The 17,574-nt window shown below is 35.4% G+C and overlaps 1 protein-coding gene across 2 annotated transcripts in view; it reads right to left on the reverse strand.

Annotated features, from left to right (window-relative positions):
* NBEAL1 (neurobeachin like 1) overlaps nucleotides 1-17,574 on the reverse strand; it is a 161,012-nt gene that overhangs the window by 117,678 nt on the left and 25,760 nt on the right. For both annotated transcript variants that reach the window (XM_068544631.1, XM_068544630.1), the window contains exons 5-7: nucleotides 13,110-13,191; nucleotides 12,413-12,540; nucleotides 3,978-4,060 (exon numbers count right to left, since the gene is read on the reverse strand). In XM_068544631.1, the coding sequence (XP_068400732.1) occupies nucleotides 3,978-4,060; nucleotides 12,413-12,540; nucleotides 13,110-13,191 (293 nt within the window). The remainder of the gene's footprint in view (nucleotides 1-3,977; nucleotides 4,061-12,412; nucleotides 12,541-13,109; nucleotides 13,192-17,574) is intronic.

Genomic DNA, 17,574 nt, shown 5'->3' on the forward strand with positions numbered 1-17,574 from the left:
TACTAAGTGACAGAGCTACAAATTAACCCAAATCTGAAATAAAACTAGATGTCCTTTTACTACTAGTACTACTGCTTATTAGTATAACTATTATTATTCAATTATAAAATTGAAAGAGTTAGATAAAAAGATTTCCTGGGTCCACTTCAGGGCCAATATTCTAAAGTTCTAGTACCAATAGTAACCTTTCTTTTAACATAATTTTATTGTTTTTAAAAGGTTATACATGCACATTACACAGAAAAATTTAAACAGCATAAAAGAACTGACAAGGAAAAGCAAGTTTCCCTCTAACCTATTCCTCAATCCACCTTGCTCCCCACACCTTAAAAAAAAAAAAAAAAAAAAGCAAAAAAGCTCTACATATATTACTGCATTATGCTTTTTGCTTAATACATTATGCTTAATACATTCTGGGCATTATTACATCTTAACATATACATCTGCATTATTCATCAGTAGTGGAATGACTAGAGAGCATTCCACTACAACGATGTACCTTAATTTACTTAACCAGTTCTCTACTGATAAACGTTTATGCTTTTCCATTTTCTTTTGATACTACTAACAATCCAGTAATAAATATCCTTTTGCATACATCACACACAAAGACAAGATTATAACAAAAGAATTATATCCAATTTTTATACATAAGAAACATTACCAAAAAGAAACAATTTTGAGTTAAAATGTATTGATAGAAATTTACATTTAAAAAATTAAGTCATTCCAGTTATGTTGGAGTAACTGTCACTACACGTTTTCTTGCTATAAATAACTAGAAAATTGGAAAAAATAGGCTCTAGAGATTTTTAGCTTCTAGAAATTGTCCTTGTATTGTGATACACAAGAGAAGGAAAGCAAAGTGAACCCAAGGATCACCTCAGCTTCTGGTTTGTAGACATTTTCTGAAAAAATGCAGAGAAAAGGGGAACCCTAAAAGAACATGGCGGTTTGCTGAGTTAGGAGACAGATAAAAAGTTTGGGGAGGCCTAGGTAACTGGAATTTGTAAAGCAGTACTTGAATGGAGGAAGCTCTACATATAGAGAAAGCAATCCAGAAATATGCAAAGGGCTCACTTTGAGTCCAAGTACCAGTCCTAAATTATAGTGTGAAATCCCACAAGACAGGCAAAAATCTACCAAGAAGTTGTAAACTGAAATGTCAGATTTCACACAGATGATAGAGTTCTATTCAGCCACAGAGGACATACAGAAAACAAATTCTAATCATAAGATTGCTGGAGTGTCAGATACTATACTAGTATCTGACAAAATAGGCAAGGAATATCACCAAGGCAAGGCAAGGAATATTACCATGGATACGAAGGGACATTTCATTATCAAAAAACAGGTCATGAAGATAAGGATTTTAAAAAAATTTGCAATAGTTTATTTTAAAGACTTTACATCTACAAGTACTTGGGATAAATATTTGGGGATAAATTAACAAAATATGTGCACAATCTATATGCTGAAAACTACGTAATACTGGTTAAAGAAATAAATAACATACAAATAAACAATGAGATATATCAGATTCATGAATTGGAAGTCTCAATATTCTTAAGGTGGCAATTCTCCTCAAATGGTTCCATAGATTCAATACAATCCCAATCAAAATCCCAGCAAGCTTTTTTGTAACAATACTGAAAAATGGATTCTAAAATATATATAAAATGCAAATGATCCAGAATAGTGAAAACAATTTGAAAAGGAAGAACAAAGTTGGAGGTTAATGACTTCAGGACTTAGTATAAAGTCACAATAATCAATACAGCGTGGTAACAGCATAAAGTTAGACATGTGAAACAAAAAGAGAATCCAGAAATCAACCCATGTTTTATGGTCAACAGATTTTTGACAAATGTGCCAAGGTAACTCAATGGAAGAAAGAAGAGCTTTTTCAACAAATGTTGCTGGAACAATAATGAAAAACGTTATGCTAGATAGAAAATACTAACTCAAAACAGGTAACTGACCTAATAGAAGAAAACATAAGAGGAAATCTTCATGACCTTGAGGTAACCAAGATTTCTTTGGTAAGGCACAGAAACCACAGATCATAAAAAAAAATTTATAAATTAGATTCCATTAATATTTAAAGCTTCTGTGTTTTAAAAGACTCAGTTAAATGAAAAGGCAAACTGAATAGGATAAAATGCTCTTAGTGATCAAGTATGGAATAATTTTAGCATCAAAAACTATAACCTGATTGTAAAACACTGAATAAATAAAAGTCATTGAGTCCACAGTGATACACAAAAAAGAGAGAAATAAAACTTATTTGCCCCACTAGAAGTAACTATTATTTGAACTCATTTTGAAAACAGACAGTAAAAGGGAAAGATTTAAGTACTTTATCCAGTCTTTTTTGGAACAGCTATAGTTTATCCCCAGTTGATGAGGGAAAATTCTTTTTTACAGAATACAACAGCTGATAGAACTGTAAGGATAGAATTTGAAGACCACAATATTGCAACCCTCAATAAAATAACTGATCCAGGCAAGTATCATCAATGGATGCAACATATTAAGTGAAAAAATGTTGAAAAATAAGATATTCACCCTATGCCACAGTATCATTCCAAGGATATCTTGCAAAATTGCAAAAGGAAAAACATCTTTACAATTGAAAATTTTCACTATCACTACTGTGAATACTGATTAACAAAGGGTAGGAAAAACCCTTTCTCCTTCTCTATAGGAAAATGGACCAAGAATTATATTTCTGGAAATCTGACAAATGTGGACCATCAACGAGTGACAAATGAGCTACCAGGCAACATTGCTTATGGTAAAAACGGCCCTTGATCTGGACTAGGAAGGCTATGATAACTATAAAATAACCTTGGGCTTCCCTGATTGCAACTTGTAATTTAGGCATTTCCCTTCCCAGGATGTGGAAGTTACATTCATGGGTTACTATAAGCTATACATGCCTTCTATGGGATACTGTACTTCAAAGCCAGAGTGGCTCACACACCCACCAATTTGGTTTCATACCCTCACTTAGAAAACCCAAGAAAAGCCCTTGGAATGCTCTGAGATCTCCTCCTGAAAAGAAACACCTACACTGTTCCACTGGCATATTGGGTTTCCTACTGTGGACATGTGAGTTTGATTATCTAGCTGAAGGCAGTATCACTACTGGTGGTTAAGCAAAGTGGGCACTGCAATCATCTTCACCAAGCAATCAAACAAAGGACTATTTGGTTAGCAGACATTTGGTCCTGTCCAAAATGTCCATAAGATACTTGGTCCATGCCAAAAAGTCCTTGACATTTGGTCCTACCCAAAACCATGTGGCATGAACCAAATATGTTCATTTGGATAGGAGCAAATTTCAAGGACCTTTTGGCATAGCCAAATGTCTTATGGACATTTTGGACAGGACCAAATATCAAGGATCTTTTGGCGTGGACCAAATGTCATACATATTTTGGACAGGACCAACTGCCCTTCAAGGGACTATTTGTCTTATTTTATTTCTTAGAAAAAAAAAGAGTGAGAGAATTAAAGCAAATATGGCAAAATGGCAAAACGTTAAGATCTGACCAATGTGAGTGGGAAACACAAGGTGTTCCTTTTATATTCTGCAAAATTTTCTACATTCTTAAAATATGGCAAAATCATTTTTTAAAGAAAGAAAGCTAGAGTCCATATAGGTCATACAAACAGGGACCAATTCTCTCAAGTTTATTTTCAGTAAAAATTCTGAAGTTTTAAAATATAATACCGTCATTAAAACATTCAGCTCTTCTCAAAAGAAAAACACTTTGAGAACAATGAATTAATAAGCAAGACCAAGAAGAATAATCACAACAAAACATGAATCAAGTACTCCAGTAATAGTTTCTTAGAATCTTTATCTTATAAATACACAAAGCTGAATCAAGGTCAGAATCAGAATAAGAATAAGGAACAATCAAAGTAACATCAGAATCAAAGCAAGAGAAATTAGAGCTGTTACTTACGATAAAAGAAAGGGACAAACTCCACTGTGAGAGAAGCTGGTTTATATTTCTGTCTGCTCTTTTCCACAGTACTAAGGATTCGTCTATTGTTAAAAAGAAGTTAATACCAAATTACAACATGGGCAAGTAGAGAAGGCACAATTACAAAAACAATTATAAAATAAATTTAATATTTTACTTTTGATTTGTGTACTGAATAATACATCACCAGGATTGGCATAATCTTGAAAAGGAAGTCTAGCCACTAATTTAAATGCTCGCCAACTGAAAGGATTTCTTCTTTCGAATTACACAAAAAATTTAAAACAATTAACGGTGAAACGTAGCAGTCACATTAAGTTTCCTAACAACTGGAAATAGAAAAAGGAAATAGCCATTTAAAATTTCCAAAATGTAAAAGAACTAGTTCAGTAGTACTGCTAATTTGATACATAAGGTAGTAGCTTATTCCTACAGTGCAACTGAAATTTATCAGAAATCAAGCTACTCTGTGCCACTTTCTGAAATTTTATCTGGACACAAAGACTCCATACCACTGGCTTCTTCCACCTGAAGGATACAGATCCAGCGGGCTGGGATTATTTTTGTTTTTAATCACAATTTCAGTAATTTTGATGGCTGAAATATTTCTACAGACTTCGGTAAGGCCAACACAAACAGCATGTGCATTTACAAAGAACATTTCAATTCAACACAAAATGAATCTTTTAGATGGGTATGGTGGGTGTGGGGCTTAGGGAATAAAGGTTACTGTTACAATGACATATCAGCAACTGGTGGACTGTTGAAAAAAAAAAAAAAAAAAAAAAAAAACAGACTTTTTTCCGTCCCCTAAGCAAGCTCTTAACACTGTTAGAAACCTAGAAAAATGGTACAGGTGAACCGGTTTGCAATGCAGAAATAGAGACACAGATGTAGAGAACAAACCTATGGACACCAAGGTGGGGAAGTCGCGGGGCGGGTAGTGGTGGTGGGATGAACTGGGAGACTGGGATTGACATGTATACACTAATATGTATAAAATGGATAACTAATAAGAACCTGCTGTATAAAAAAATAAAATAAAATTCAAAAATTCAATTAATTAATTAATTAATTAATGTATAAATACGCTCCAAAATCTTTTTGCTCTCACTAAAAAAAGTAGTAAAATCATGCCTTTACAGAGAGCAAGTGATTTAATAAACTTTGTTAAATCTTAAAAAAAAAAAAAACACACTGTTAGAGCCAACAAAAATGGAAAATATTTGGAGAACAGCCACACAGAAATTCCATACATTTAAATACGATCTACTGATAAAGTACTGGATTAAGATGCCTTCTTCTCAACAATCTGAACAATATTCAATTAAGGTACTGAAATTATTTTCTTTATAATTATTACAATTGTTCCTTATAATTATACAGAAAGAAAAGCCAATTGAGATCACGGAATAAGCCGAACAGGATAGGCACAGCTGGACTTAGTACTGACACACTAAAGAGTTCTAAGATCCAGATCTAATATCCAGATTCACTAGAAATCATATCAGATACCATTTGCCACTGCACTGCTTTCCAAATCTGTGCCTATTTCCATTGTGTAGAGGGCTTAAGAATTATCATAATTCTGTATTTATTTTAATTTCAAATATAACATCTTAGAACATTATTGGATCTTCCTATTTAAGACCATTATCAAAATTTTTTATGTGTTTCCAACAATACAAATATTACTAGAGTTTCAAATAAAAAACTGAGTCATGCCTTAAAAAAATTAGTCATGTTGTAGAAAAATTAATTTTAAAAGGATGAAATCTGGTTTAGCTTTCAGTTAGGTTTTTTCCACGCGATTATTTACATTTTGCACATTTATTATAAATTATGATATTAACTAATATATTGGATATATCCTATTCAAAAATCCTGTGCTACAAACAAAAATAAAGCTTCTCATTTGATTAACATAATGAAAATGTACTCCTGCAATTTGTGATTAATGACTCATTCTAAAGGCTCTGTATTAGATGTAACATATGAACATAAATAATTTCCATTATAATTGTGCTAAAATTTAATAAGCTAAATTAAAGAGGTGAAAACTATTATACATAACACAAATATTAAAGCATAAGTAGTTTGCAGTGCATGTTTTCAATAGGATAAGACAAAACAGCTAATAATGTACCATTTTTAGAACACAGTATATTTGGTTGCTCCATTATTAGCTGATATTTGGGCCAAGCGTTTAGCACCTAGTTGATGCCAATACATATCAACAGGTTGCTGAGAGGGATGCAAAATGTTTGCTTGCATCTCAGTTTTCTAAGTTTATGTCCCCTGGCCAATTTTTCTGTGCCTTTGTGTGTGTGTGTGTGTGTGTGTTCCCATCATACCTAGAACATAACTACTTTTCTTAATTTTTCAACTTTTTATCTGGAAATAAGTTCAAGCTCTTGCAAAAGCTGCAAGAATAAAAATAGTGCAAAAAGCTTCAAGTATAGTCTACCCAGGTTCATTGTTAAAACTTTATCCTAAATGCTTTATAATTTTCTCACTCCCCCCGAAAAAAATATATATGCACATGTATCTATATATGAGATATATATTTATATATACACATATTCAGACCTATAATATTTTTCAGAACATTTAAGGGAAAATTATGAATATAGCCTTTTACCTTTAAATATTTTAGTGGATAATTCCTAGGAATAGAGATACTGTCTTACATAATACTACAGTACAGTTATAAATTTCAATAACATTATTCATCGCTTAACATTAATGTAATACATTTATCTAATCTACCATTCATAATCCAGTATGTCAACTGACCTAATCATGTCCTATAGCATTCCCACCTTCCCACCCCTAAGTACAGTTTCCTGTCCAGGGTCAGGTATTGCATTTGGCTGTCACATCTCTTCAGCATCCTTTAATCTGAAACATTTCCACAGCCTTTCTTTATGACACTTTTAAAGAATACTGTCCCCTAACCCCTCCTTTTATTCATTAAAATGTTGTTCATTTGGAGTTTGCTTGATGTTTCCATACACTTAAGATTCAGATTATGCATTCTTGGCTGGAATATTATGCAAGCAATGATGGGTCCTTCTTAGAGTATCACAGTTGTAGGCACAGGATGTCCACCTGCTTCTCAATGATGATGTTAATTTTGATCATCCAGTCAATGTACTACCCAGTACTGTACAAAATAACTAATTTTTCCTTTGCAACAAATAAGTAATCTGTGGAGAAACATTTTAAAACCATGCAAAAGCCATGTTCCTTATCAAAACCTGTCGCTAGACTTAGCATCCTGATCCATATCTTTCCTATGATGTGTGTAAAATGCTGATTTTTTCCCAACACCAGCAGCCCCTGTACATTACTAATTGGCATTTGACCTTCTAATGTAAGCAAAAGCCCTGTCTTCTCCCCTATCTCTCTTTCCCTCTGTCTCTCTCTCTCTCTCAATCTTTATCAATCACTGGTATGGACTCATGAATTCCTTTTTTCCCCCCATGGTTTATAATTCTTTAATTAATTATTTTTGCATATATATTGTCCCAGATTTGGCCAGTAGGAGCCCGAAGACATAACTTAATGTAAATTATTTTTCTCGGGACTTCCCTGGTGGTCCAGTGGTAAAGAATCTGCCTTACAACACAGGGGACGCAGGTTCGATCCCTGGTCAGGGAACTAAGATCCCACATGCCACAGGGCAACTAAGCCCGTGCACCACAACTACTGAGCTTGCGAGCCTCAACTAGAGCCCATGTGCCGCAAACCACAGAGCCCACACACTCTGGAACCCACACACCACAACTACAGAGCCCACCCGCCCTGGAGCCTGCGCGCCACAACTAGAGAGAAGCCTGCATGCCGCAACGAAAGATCCCGCATGCCTCAATGAAGATCTCACGTGCCGACCCAACGCAGCCAAAAAAAAAAAAAGAAAAAATTGGTGAAATAATGTTTTTAAAAAATATTTTAGTCTATGGGCAGACAGTGAACTGAACTTACACTGGGAACAAAGTAGGAAGTCAATAAATATATTGTTTGTTTTTGTTTTTTGGCTGCCATGAGGCATGCGGGATCTTCGTTCCCTGACCAGGGATCGAACCCATGTCCCCTGCAATGGAAGCATGGAGTCTTAACCACTGGACCACCAGGGAAGTCCCAATAAATATATTTTTAAATAAATGCTTGAATGAATAAGTCATTTTCAGGAAAGATTTCTTTCCCTATACTTATTTTAGTTCCATTTGGAGAAATCTTTCTAAATATGATGGATTCTACAAATAAAATCAAAATTGGCCTAACAGATTAATCAAATCTATTAATTAAATCAAATTACACATGAAGGTATGAAAAACATCCATATATTTCATCAAATAAGAAATATAATTATGTTAATTTTAATTAAATCTGTTCTAATCTGTTTTAGCTGTATTGGTAAGCAACAAGCACAAACAATAAGAAAATATATACATTCCAAATTTCCATTTAACTTCAGAATCAGATTAATATATAAAGTCTAAGTTATTGCTATAGTCCACCTGTACAGGTCTTCCACGAGCTATATAGATTTCTCCTAAGTACACGATTTATCTCCACTATGTTTCATTTTTCTATCAAAGTCAAAGAAAACCAAGTCTCACTCTCTGCTTTTACCATTTACCTCAGAAGTAGTTCATACTATTCCTGGCAAAATTGTTATGCCTATTAAAAATAATACATGGACAGCTTCTAGCATAATTTCTGGTATATATACTGCACTCATGAAATGCCACCACTGATCATCTACTCTTTGTTCTCCTTCTTGTTGTCATCTTACACTATAACTCTCTTTCTATATCATGTTATAATGTTTAAATGTCTTCTCGGTTTTGGCTCTCAAAACTTGTTTTTGGGGCTTTCCTGGTGGCGCAGTGGTTAAGAATCTGCCTGCCAATGCAGGGGACACGGGTTCGAGCCCTGGTCCGGGAAGATCCCATATGCTGCTGAGCAACTAAGCCTGTGCGCCACAACTACTCAACTACTGAAGCCCGCATGCCTAGAGCCCGTGCTCCGCAACAAGAGAAGCCACCACAATGAGAAGCTCACGCACCGCAACAAAAAGTAGCCCCCGCTCGCCGCAACTAGAGAAAGCCCGGGCACAGCAACGAAGACCCAACACAGCCAAAAATAAAATAAATAAAATAAATAAATGAAAAAAAAAATTGTTTTTGTTTTCAATTACCAATTTTATGTAATCCATTTTAATTTGTTCTCGGGTCTACCTTTTCATATCTTCTCTCCTTCTCCCACCTTTAAATTCATTTTGCTCTTAAGGATTCCTCTAAAAGCCTCTCTTCTATCATTTTCAGACTCCTCTCCTTATGTTCCTCCTTCTGTATGTCTTCCTGTCTATAAATAAAAATTCTTTGTCACTGTTTCAAAACTTAAAAACGTTATCTTAGATTTGCCATTGCTGACAAGTCTAAGGTGGGGGATGGGGAAGTAGCAATAGTGGGAGGAAGAGACAATTTCCTTAAGGCATCTCGGCATAAATGTCAAAATAGAGGGAACATTGATTAGTTGAGAACCAAAGTGCTAAATGAGTAGAAAGGCTACAAATGCAGCACTATTATGTGCTCCTCTCTTTGAATCTTTAGAGAGTTATGAGCAGTACAGAGGCAGAGGGAAAAGGTAGTGACAGTGCTGTCTGCCAACTATTTCCATGTCTACTCCTTTTAGTCACAGGGTAGAACTAACTTCCACCTTGGTCTCCCTTCTTCTGGTCTCACTGTGGTAGATGGGGACATGTAACTAGTCTTGGCCAATGAGTTTGGAATGAAAGTGAGACATGTCATATGTCATGACCAGACAGCATTAAAACTGCTAATATGAGACATTTCAGAGCTTTCTTTTCTCTTTCACATGGTAACTAGCAAAGCCTTAGATGCTTGCTGTTCTGTCAGTTTAGGATCTTGAGTGACTATGGTGAGTAGAGGCTCCCTGCCAACCATGGTAGGCAGAGAACAGGAACAAGAAGTAAACCTTTGTTATTCTAACCCCTTGTTTGTTACTGCAGCTTATCCTGACGGATAAATCTTTGCCAAGAAAAATGCAAAGCACTTTCTCACTGGAAAAAGAGACATATTAAAGTTCAATAGAAAAGGAAGTAATCAGAAGGTCAATAGTACCTTCCCATTAATAAACAATCAAGAAAAGTATTAGAACGATGTGATGGTTAATTTCATGTATCAACTTGGGGGGTGTTTTGGGATGAGATTTAACAGTTAAATTGGCGAACTCTGGGTAACGGAACTGCCCTCCAGAAAGTGCCTCAACTAATCAGCTGAAAGTCTGAGCGGAACAAAAAGACTGGCATCTCCAAGCAAGGGGGAATTCTCCAGCAGACTGCCCTCTGACTTCATCTGCACCATCAGTTCTGGCCTCCAGCCTGACTGCTTTTAAACTAGGACTGGAACTGGAACACTGGCTCTCTAGCCTTCGAACTCTAACTGCACCACTGGCTTCCCTGGGTGGCAAGGCTGCCAGCCCACATCGCAGATTTGGACTTGCCAGCCTCTATAATCATGTGAGGCAATCGCTTACAATGAAGTTCTTCCAAACACACACACACATACACACACACACACGGCCTGCTAGTTTTGTTTCTGTGGAGAACCCTGACTAAAGACAACAACTTTCAACAAAGCAAATGTATAAATAAGCAGATAGAATTGTTATATTTAATAGCTGGAGTGCTTGTTCCTATTAATTCTATTAGACACTTCTTGCTTTACCTAAAGGATGTGTTATTTCAATAAAATATTACTATATAGAACATACAGAGTATTACCACATAGTCTACATACATGTTCTCTCAGTTACCAATTCTTCACCATTATCTAATGGTGGCTATTCAAAGTGAGGGTATCCTATCCTAAAAATCCTGAAAAGCCTATAAAAAAATCAAACATTCTAGTAACGAAATGTTGCAGGAAGTAGGAATTGTTTATAAGTGGGTCAGGTTACACTGAAAATGAAAAAATCTTGAGATTTAAAGTACAGCAGATTAGGGAGACCTAAAAAAGAGATCTGATTGTAGGTGATAACACAACTCTTCCTATTCTTTGCCCACAGGTAAGAAAGATACATGAGTTTTTAAACTCTTCCCTTTGAGCTGTGTACCAGTAATTATGCCACTGTCACTAAGCTACAAATCCATCATCTTACATTCCACCTGCTTTGTGATGCTGGGACAGTCATTCTACAAACTATATTTCCTTTTCTCCAGCTACCTCACTCTTGGGTTCATCAATAGTGGGTACTAAATGGAGCTGGAAAGTTGAAAGAGTGAAAGGGGGACTGATGCCTTATTCCTTATGTTTTTACTGGCCAACAGTTCTTAACTATGGCATTCACAGTTGGTTTCTTTCTTCAGCTTATTTTTGGCAATACCAGAACCAGCCTCTTCATGGCTGCTCAGTGATAGCAGCACTGGCTTAGGACTCTTTCCTCAGAAGTCTCAGACCAGGCACTGCAGGACCTCTTCTCCAAAACTTCCAGTTTCTAATAACTCTAATCTCTTCCCTTTGTTCCCACAGAACCAGGGAAGTAGCTGCTTCCTGAAGTCACTATCTGTATTACATCAGTGTCCCCCTTTGGCTTTTTGAGTTCTCTAATACCTATTTAACAATCTCCTTGTATTATAGTCTCTCTTTTTAAACACTGGTTTCTGACTGACACAAGCTCCACAATTAAAAATAAAAACACAAAATATGGGGCTTCCCTGGTGGCGCAGTGGTTGAGAATCTGCCTGCCAATGCAGGGGACACGGGTTCGAGCCCTGGTCTGGGAGGATCCCACATGCCGCGGAGCGACTGGGCCCGTGGGCCACAATTACTGAGCCTGCGCGTCTGGAGCCTGTGCTCCGCAACAAGAGAGGCCGCGATAGTGAGAGGCCCGCGCACTGCGATGAAGAGTGGCCCCCACTTGCTGCAACTAGAGAAAGCCCTCGCACAGAAACTAAGACCACAGAAACTAAGACCCAACACAGCCATAAATAAATAAATAAATAAATAAATATTTAAAAAACAACAACAACACAAAATACTGTTAAAATTCTTTTTCAAATCATGAAATGTGCTTTAAAAAAAAATAAAGTTTCTTGAAAAATATGTACACTCTACTTGATGCTACTGTGCTCTGAGATTTTACCATCAGATTATTAGCATTCAATTGCATTACAAAATAAAAGTTCAGGGTAAATTTATTATCTAGAAGTGGCGTTTACCACTAATTCATTACCTCCAATGTAGTTCTCTACCTCAGAGATAAGGATGGGGTCTTAGACACATCTTACCAACTGCTTTCATAGAGAATGAGACCTGCTTTGAAGAATTGTATATATTATGATATTTAGGTTTTAAATGAACATTATGATTTATAAGACATACCCTGAAATTCTATGCCTCCAATTCCGATATGGGTCATATAAACTTTCACAAAATGCCAACGCATGGATCACAAATTCTTCGATAGATGTCTGATCTGCCAATTCCTTCTCTTTTTTTTTGCTTTTTAACTGAGAATTTAAACATAAAATTATATGTACTTAAAAATGTTAAGCTGTATAACATACTGACCAACATCATGAAAAGACTACATGTTTCATTCATCTAATAATAATAACTCATTTTTATTCAAATAAGCCTAAGTTCCATTTGAGTGTGTAAAGGGTCAGTTAATCATATGGGTTGGATATAACCTCTCAAATTTTAAATATTTCCTAGGAAGGATTTCAAATGGATAGACAAACGTCTTTCCAAAAAAGAAGACGCTTTCAATAAGAGGGTTATTTGATGAATAAATAATAAATACATAAAATGACAAATTGTGTCATTTAAAATAGCCATTTATAAAACACTTCAACTTTTAAATTAAAATAACAAAATGTATTAATAATTGCTTGTCTACTTTCAGATAATATGCATAAGATGCTTGAAATATATAAGTACCCACTGATAATTTTAATGATCTTCTCAATTATTACCTCCTCTGAAAACATTTAACTTTACTATGATATTTTTAAAAATAAAAACTAGTTACTCTCAGTAAAACAACAAAAAAGAATATATATTAATTCACACCTACTTGTTGAATATAGAGTGTTGTCATAGTAATAACATGATTGATATACGAACAAGTCCCAATTTCTTCTACATTAGATAGATTTCTGTGAGAAAAAAAAAGAATAGCCATATATTTATTACATATGAATAGTGAGAAAAATGTATGCTCATGAATTCAGGTTGGTTTTCAGAACACATGTTGGCAAATGAAATAAAAATAACAGTCATTAAAACTTAAAATCAATATGGTTATATAACTGCTTTCCCACTGAGAATGCAAAACACACCTCAAGCACCATTTAACTACTATAAACAGAGAATGTTTAAGAAAGACATGCCAATTAGCATTTGTTTATTATAAAAAATTGGAAAATATCACAAAGTAGAAATAGAAAAGAAAAAGTCACTAATATTCTTATAACCCCAATGTTAGCAACTATATATATTTTGGATTATTTCTTTCCAGGTTTGTTATTTTCCTATGTACATTTTTAGCTTGGTTTTTTGTACATATCGTTGCCTTTATAACTCATGTGGTGCAGTTTTATAGTTATCATCTTGCTTTCTGAAATTATAGTTCCCCTTTTAGACTCATAATATATCTCCTCATCTATATTAAAAAGCCTTGAGAGAAAGGTGGGTATCTATACATACTCCAAGAGGGCATAGTACATGCCTTGTTTAAAGCAGTGTGTCAACAAGTGCCTGGTGTTTAATTAAAATATGGCCCTCATTTTTATTCCATTTTTAATAAGACTGAGGTATGACATGTAAAATGCTAACATGTACTCTTATCTAATATCACCAGTCTTTTTCTTGGCATATTAAAAAAAAATTCTATTAAGACAAAATACTCTATTGTGTTCTGAGACATTGTGACCTTGAAAAATACTTTATATCTTAAAATCCAGTAAATGCTAAAGGAACAGGAAAAATTAACTAAATTAATGAACTTAGTGTAAGAAGTCTGAATGGCATGACATCTTTGAGAAAGCAAAGAGTAAAGGCAGAGGTAAAATTCAAAGCCCCTGTGGAGGATTCTGGGCAAATAGCCAAGTGGGAAGAACCAGGAATCTGTCTCCCCACCTAGAAAACAGTTACACTGTCAAAATCAGTTTGATGTAACTATTTTGGAACCCTTGAGTCTCTGTTGAAGGCTGGCAACTTCTATGGGAAGATCTGGATGATAAATTGCAATTAATGTCCTAAATTCTGCTCAATTTCAGCTATTAGCACAGTAGCAGCTATCAATCTGCCACCCCCAGACATGTGGTAAGCAGCTGTGCACATGGTCCAGGAGCAGCTTGCTAACAGCTTGAAGAAACCAACGTGGGCAAAAAGGACCCTGCCCTCAACATATTGGAGATCTGTGCTCTGATCACTGATTGCTCCTTCTGATTACAGAGGTGCAGACAAAGAGGCAGGCAGGCGCTGATATTGCACATCCCCACCACCTGTTACAAGCCCCTCCCCCTCTGGCTGAAGTAATTTCCAGGGGGCTTAAAGGCCATTTCCCTTTCCCCCTTCATCTTTTTGTTTTTTCCCCTTTTGGGAGCCAGATGTTAAAGACTAGGACATTCAAAAATAACGGCATAAATGGGGAAAATTAGAGAGTGACCACACATGCTGAGGGAAAGGGTCAGAGTAGATCTGAGCAGACCTTATGTTTACAACTCAGGTTGATCCTCAGCACAGAGACAGTCTGTAATGATCAAAACATAAAACAAATAAACAAAAATAACAACAAAAAGCAGCAAAGCCCGGGAAAGGGGGTAAATCTGATTTTCAGAGTTACCACATTCTTAGATTCAAACGTCCAGTATTCAATTAAAAACAAAAATCAGAAGGCATACAAAGAAATACGGGAATATGGCCCAGTCAAAAGAAAAACAGAGATCAACAGAAACTCCCTGAAAAAGATCTATTAGACAAAGACTTCAAAATAACTGTCTTCAAGATGCTCAAAGTATTTCCAATGGCATTTTTCACAGAACTAGAACAAAAAACTGTACAATTTGTATGGAAACACAAAAGACCCTGAAGAGCCAAAGGAATCTTGAGAAAGAAAAACAGAGCTGGACGAATCAGGCTCCCAGAGTTCAGACTATACTACAAAGCTACAGTAATCAAGACAGTATGGTACTGGCACAAAAACAGAAATATAGATCAATGGAACAGGATAGAAAGCCCAGAGATAAACCCACGCACATGTGGTCACCTTATCTTTGATAAAGGAGGCAAGAATATACAGTGGAGATAAGAAAGCCTCTTCAATAAGCGGTGCTGGGGAAACTGGACAGCTACATGTAAAAGAATGAAATTAGAACACTTCCTAACACCATATTATACAAAAATAAACTCAAAATGGATTAAAGACCTAAATGTAAGGCCAAACATTATAGAACTCTTAGAGGAAAAAACATGGGCAGAACACTGTATGACATAAATCACAGCAAGATCCTTTTTGACTCACCTCCTAGAGAAATGGAAATAAAAACAAAAATAAACAAACGGGACCTAATGAAACCTAAAAGCTTTTGCACAGCAAAGGAAACCATAAAGAAGACAAAAAGACGACCCTCAGAATGGGAGAAAATATTTGCAAACGAAGCAAATGACATAGGATAAATCTCTAAAATATACAAGCAGCTCATGCAGCTCAATATCAAAAAAACAACCCAATCCAAAAATGGGCAGAAGACCTAAATAGACATTTCTCCAAAGAAGATATACAGATTGCTAACAAACACATGAAAAGATGCTCAACATCACTAATCATTAGAGAAATGCAAATCAAAACTACAATGAGGTATCACCTCACACCGGTCAGAATGGCCAACATCCAAAAATCTACAAACAACAAATGCTGGAGAGCGTGTGGAGAAAAGGGAACCCTCTTGCACTGTTGGTGGGAATGTAAATTGATAGAGCCACTATGAAGATCAGTATGGAGGTTCCTTAAAAAACTAAAAATAGAACTATTATATTACCCAGCAATCCCATTACTGGGCATATACCTTGAGAAAACCATAATTCAAAAAGGGTCATGTACCACAATGTTCAATGCAGCACTATTTATAATAGCCAGGACATGGAAGCAACCTAAGTGTCCATCGACAGATGAATGGATAAAGAAGATGTGGCACATATAAACAATGGAATATTAGTCAGCCATAAAAAAAAATGAAATTGAGTTATTTGTAGTGAGGTGGATGGACCTAGAGTCTGTCATACAGAGTGAAGTAAGTCAGAAAGAGGAAAACAAATACCGTATGCTAACACATATATATGGAATCCAAAAAAAAATGTTTCTGATGAGCCTAGGGGCAGGACAGGAATAAAGACACAGACATAGAGAATGGACTTGAGGACACAGGGATGGGGAAGGGTAAGCTGGGACGAAGTGAGAGAGTAACGCTGACATATATACACTACCAAATGTAAAATAGATAGCTAGTGGCAAGCAGCTTCATAGCACAGGGAGATCAGCTCGGTGCTCTGCGACCACCTAGAGGGGTAGGATAAGGAGGGTGGGAGGGAGACGCAAGAGGGAGGGGATATGGGGATATATGTATGCATATAGCTGATTTACTTTGTTATACAGCAGAAACATAATGCAACATTGTATAGCAGTTAATACTCCAATAAAGATGTTAAAAATAAATAAAATAAAAGGTACAATATAATGTAATAAAAGTATATATGATATTATATATAACAAAGGTATTATACTAGCAAAAAGATATAACAATTATGAACATTTACGTATCTAATGACAGACCATCAAAACATACGAAGCAAATACTGACAGAATTGAAGAGAGAAATATATAGTTCTTCCATAATAGCTGGAGAATTCAATACCTCATCCACAACAGTGGATAAAACAACTAGATAGAAGATAAGTAAAGCAACAGAGGACTTAACACAGTAAATCTAATAGCTCTAAGAAAAAATATACAGGTCACTCTACCCAACAACAACAGAACAAACATTCTTCTCAAGTGCACTTGGGACATTTTACAGGATAGACACTATATTAGGCCACAAATTAAGTCTCAACAGATTTAAAAGGACAGATATACAAAGTATGTTCTCTAAGCACAGCAGGATGAAGTTAAAAATCAATAACATAAAGAAAACTGAAAAATTCACAAAACTGTGGAAATTAACCAAAATACTTTTAAATAATCAATGGATCAAAGAAGAAACCCACAAGTGAAATTAGAAAATACTTCAAGATGAATGAAAAAGAAAACATGACTTCCCAAAACTTATGAGAGGCAATGAAAGTGGTGCAAAGGGAGAATTTTATAGGTATAAGTGCTTACACTAAAAAAAAGAACAAGAAACCAACTACCTAATATTACAACTTAAGGAATCAGACAAGGAAGAACAAACTAAACCCAAAGCTAGTAGAAAGAAGGAAATGATAAAGATCAGAGCAGAGATAAAAATAAATTTTTAAAAATAGAGAAAATCAATGAA

This window comes from Eschrichtius robustus, chromosome 5 (assembly GCF_028021215.1).
Source record: "Eschrichtius robustus isolate mEscRob2 chromosome 5, mEscRob2.pri, whole genome shotgun sequence".
Classification (NCBI taxonomy): domain Eukaryota; kingdom Metazoa; phylum Chordata; class Mammalia; order Artiodactyla; family Eschrichtiidae; genus Eschrichtius; species Eschrichtius robustus.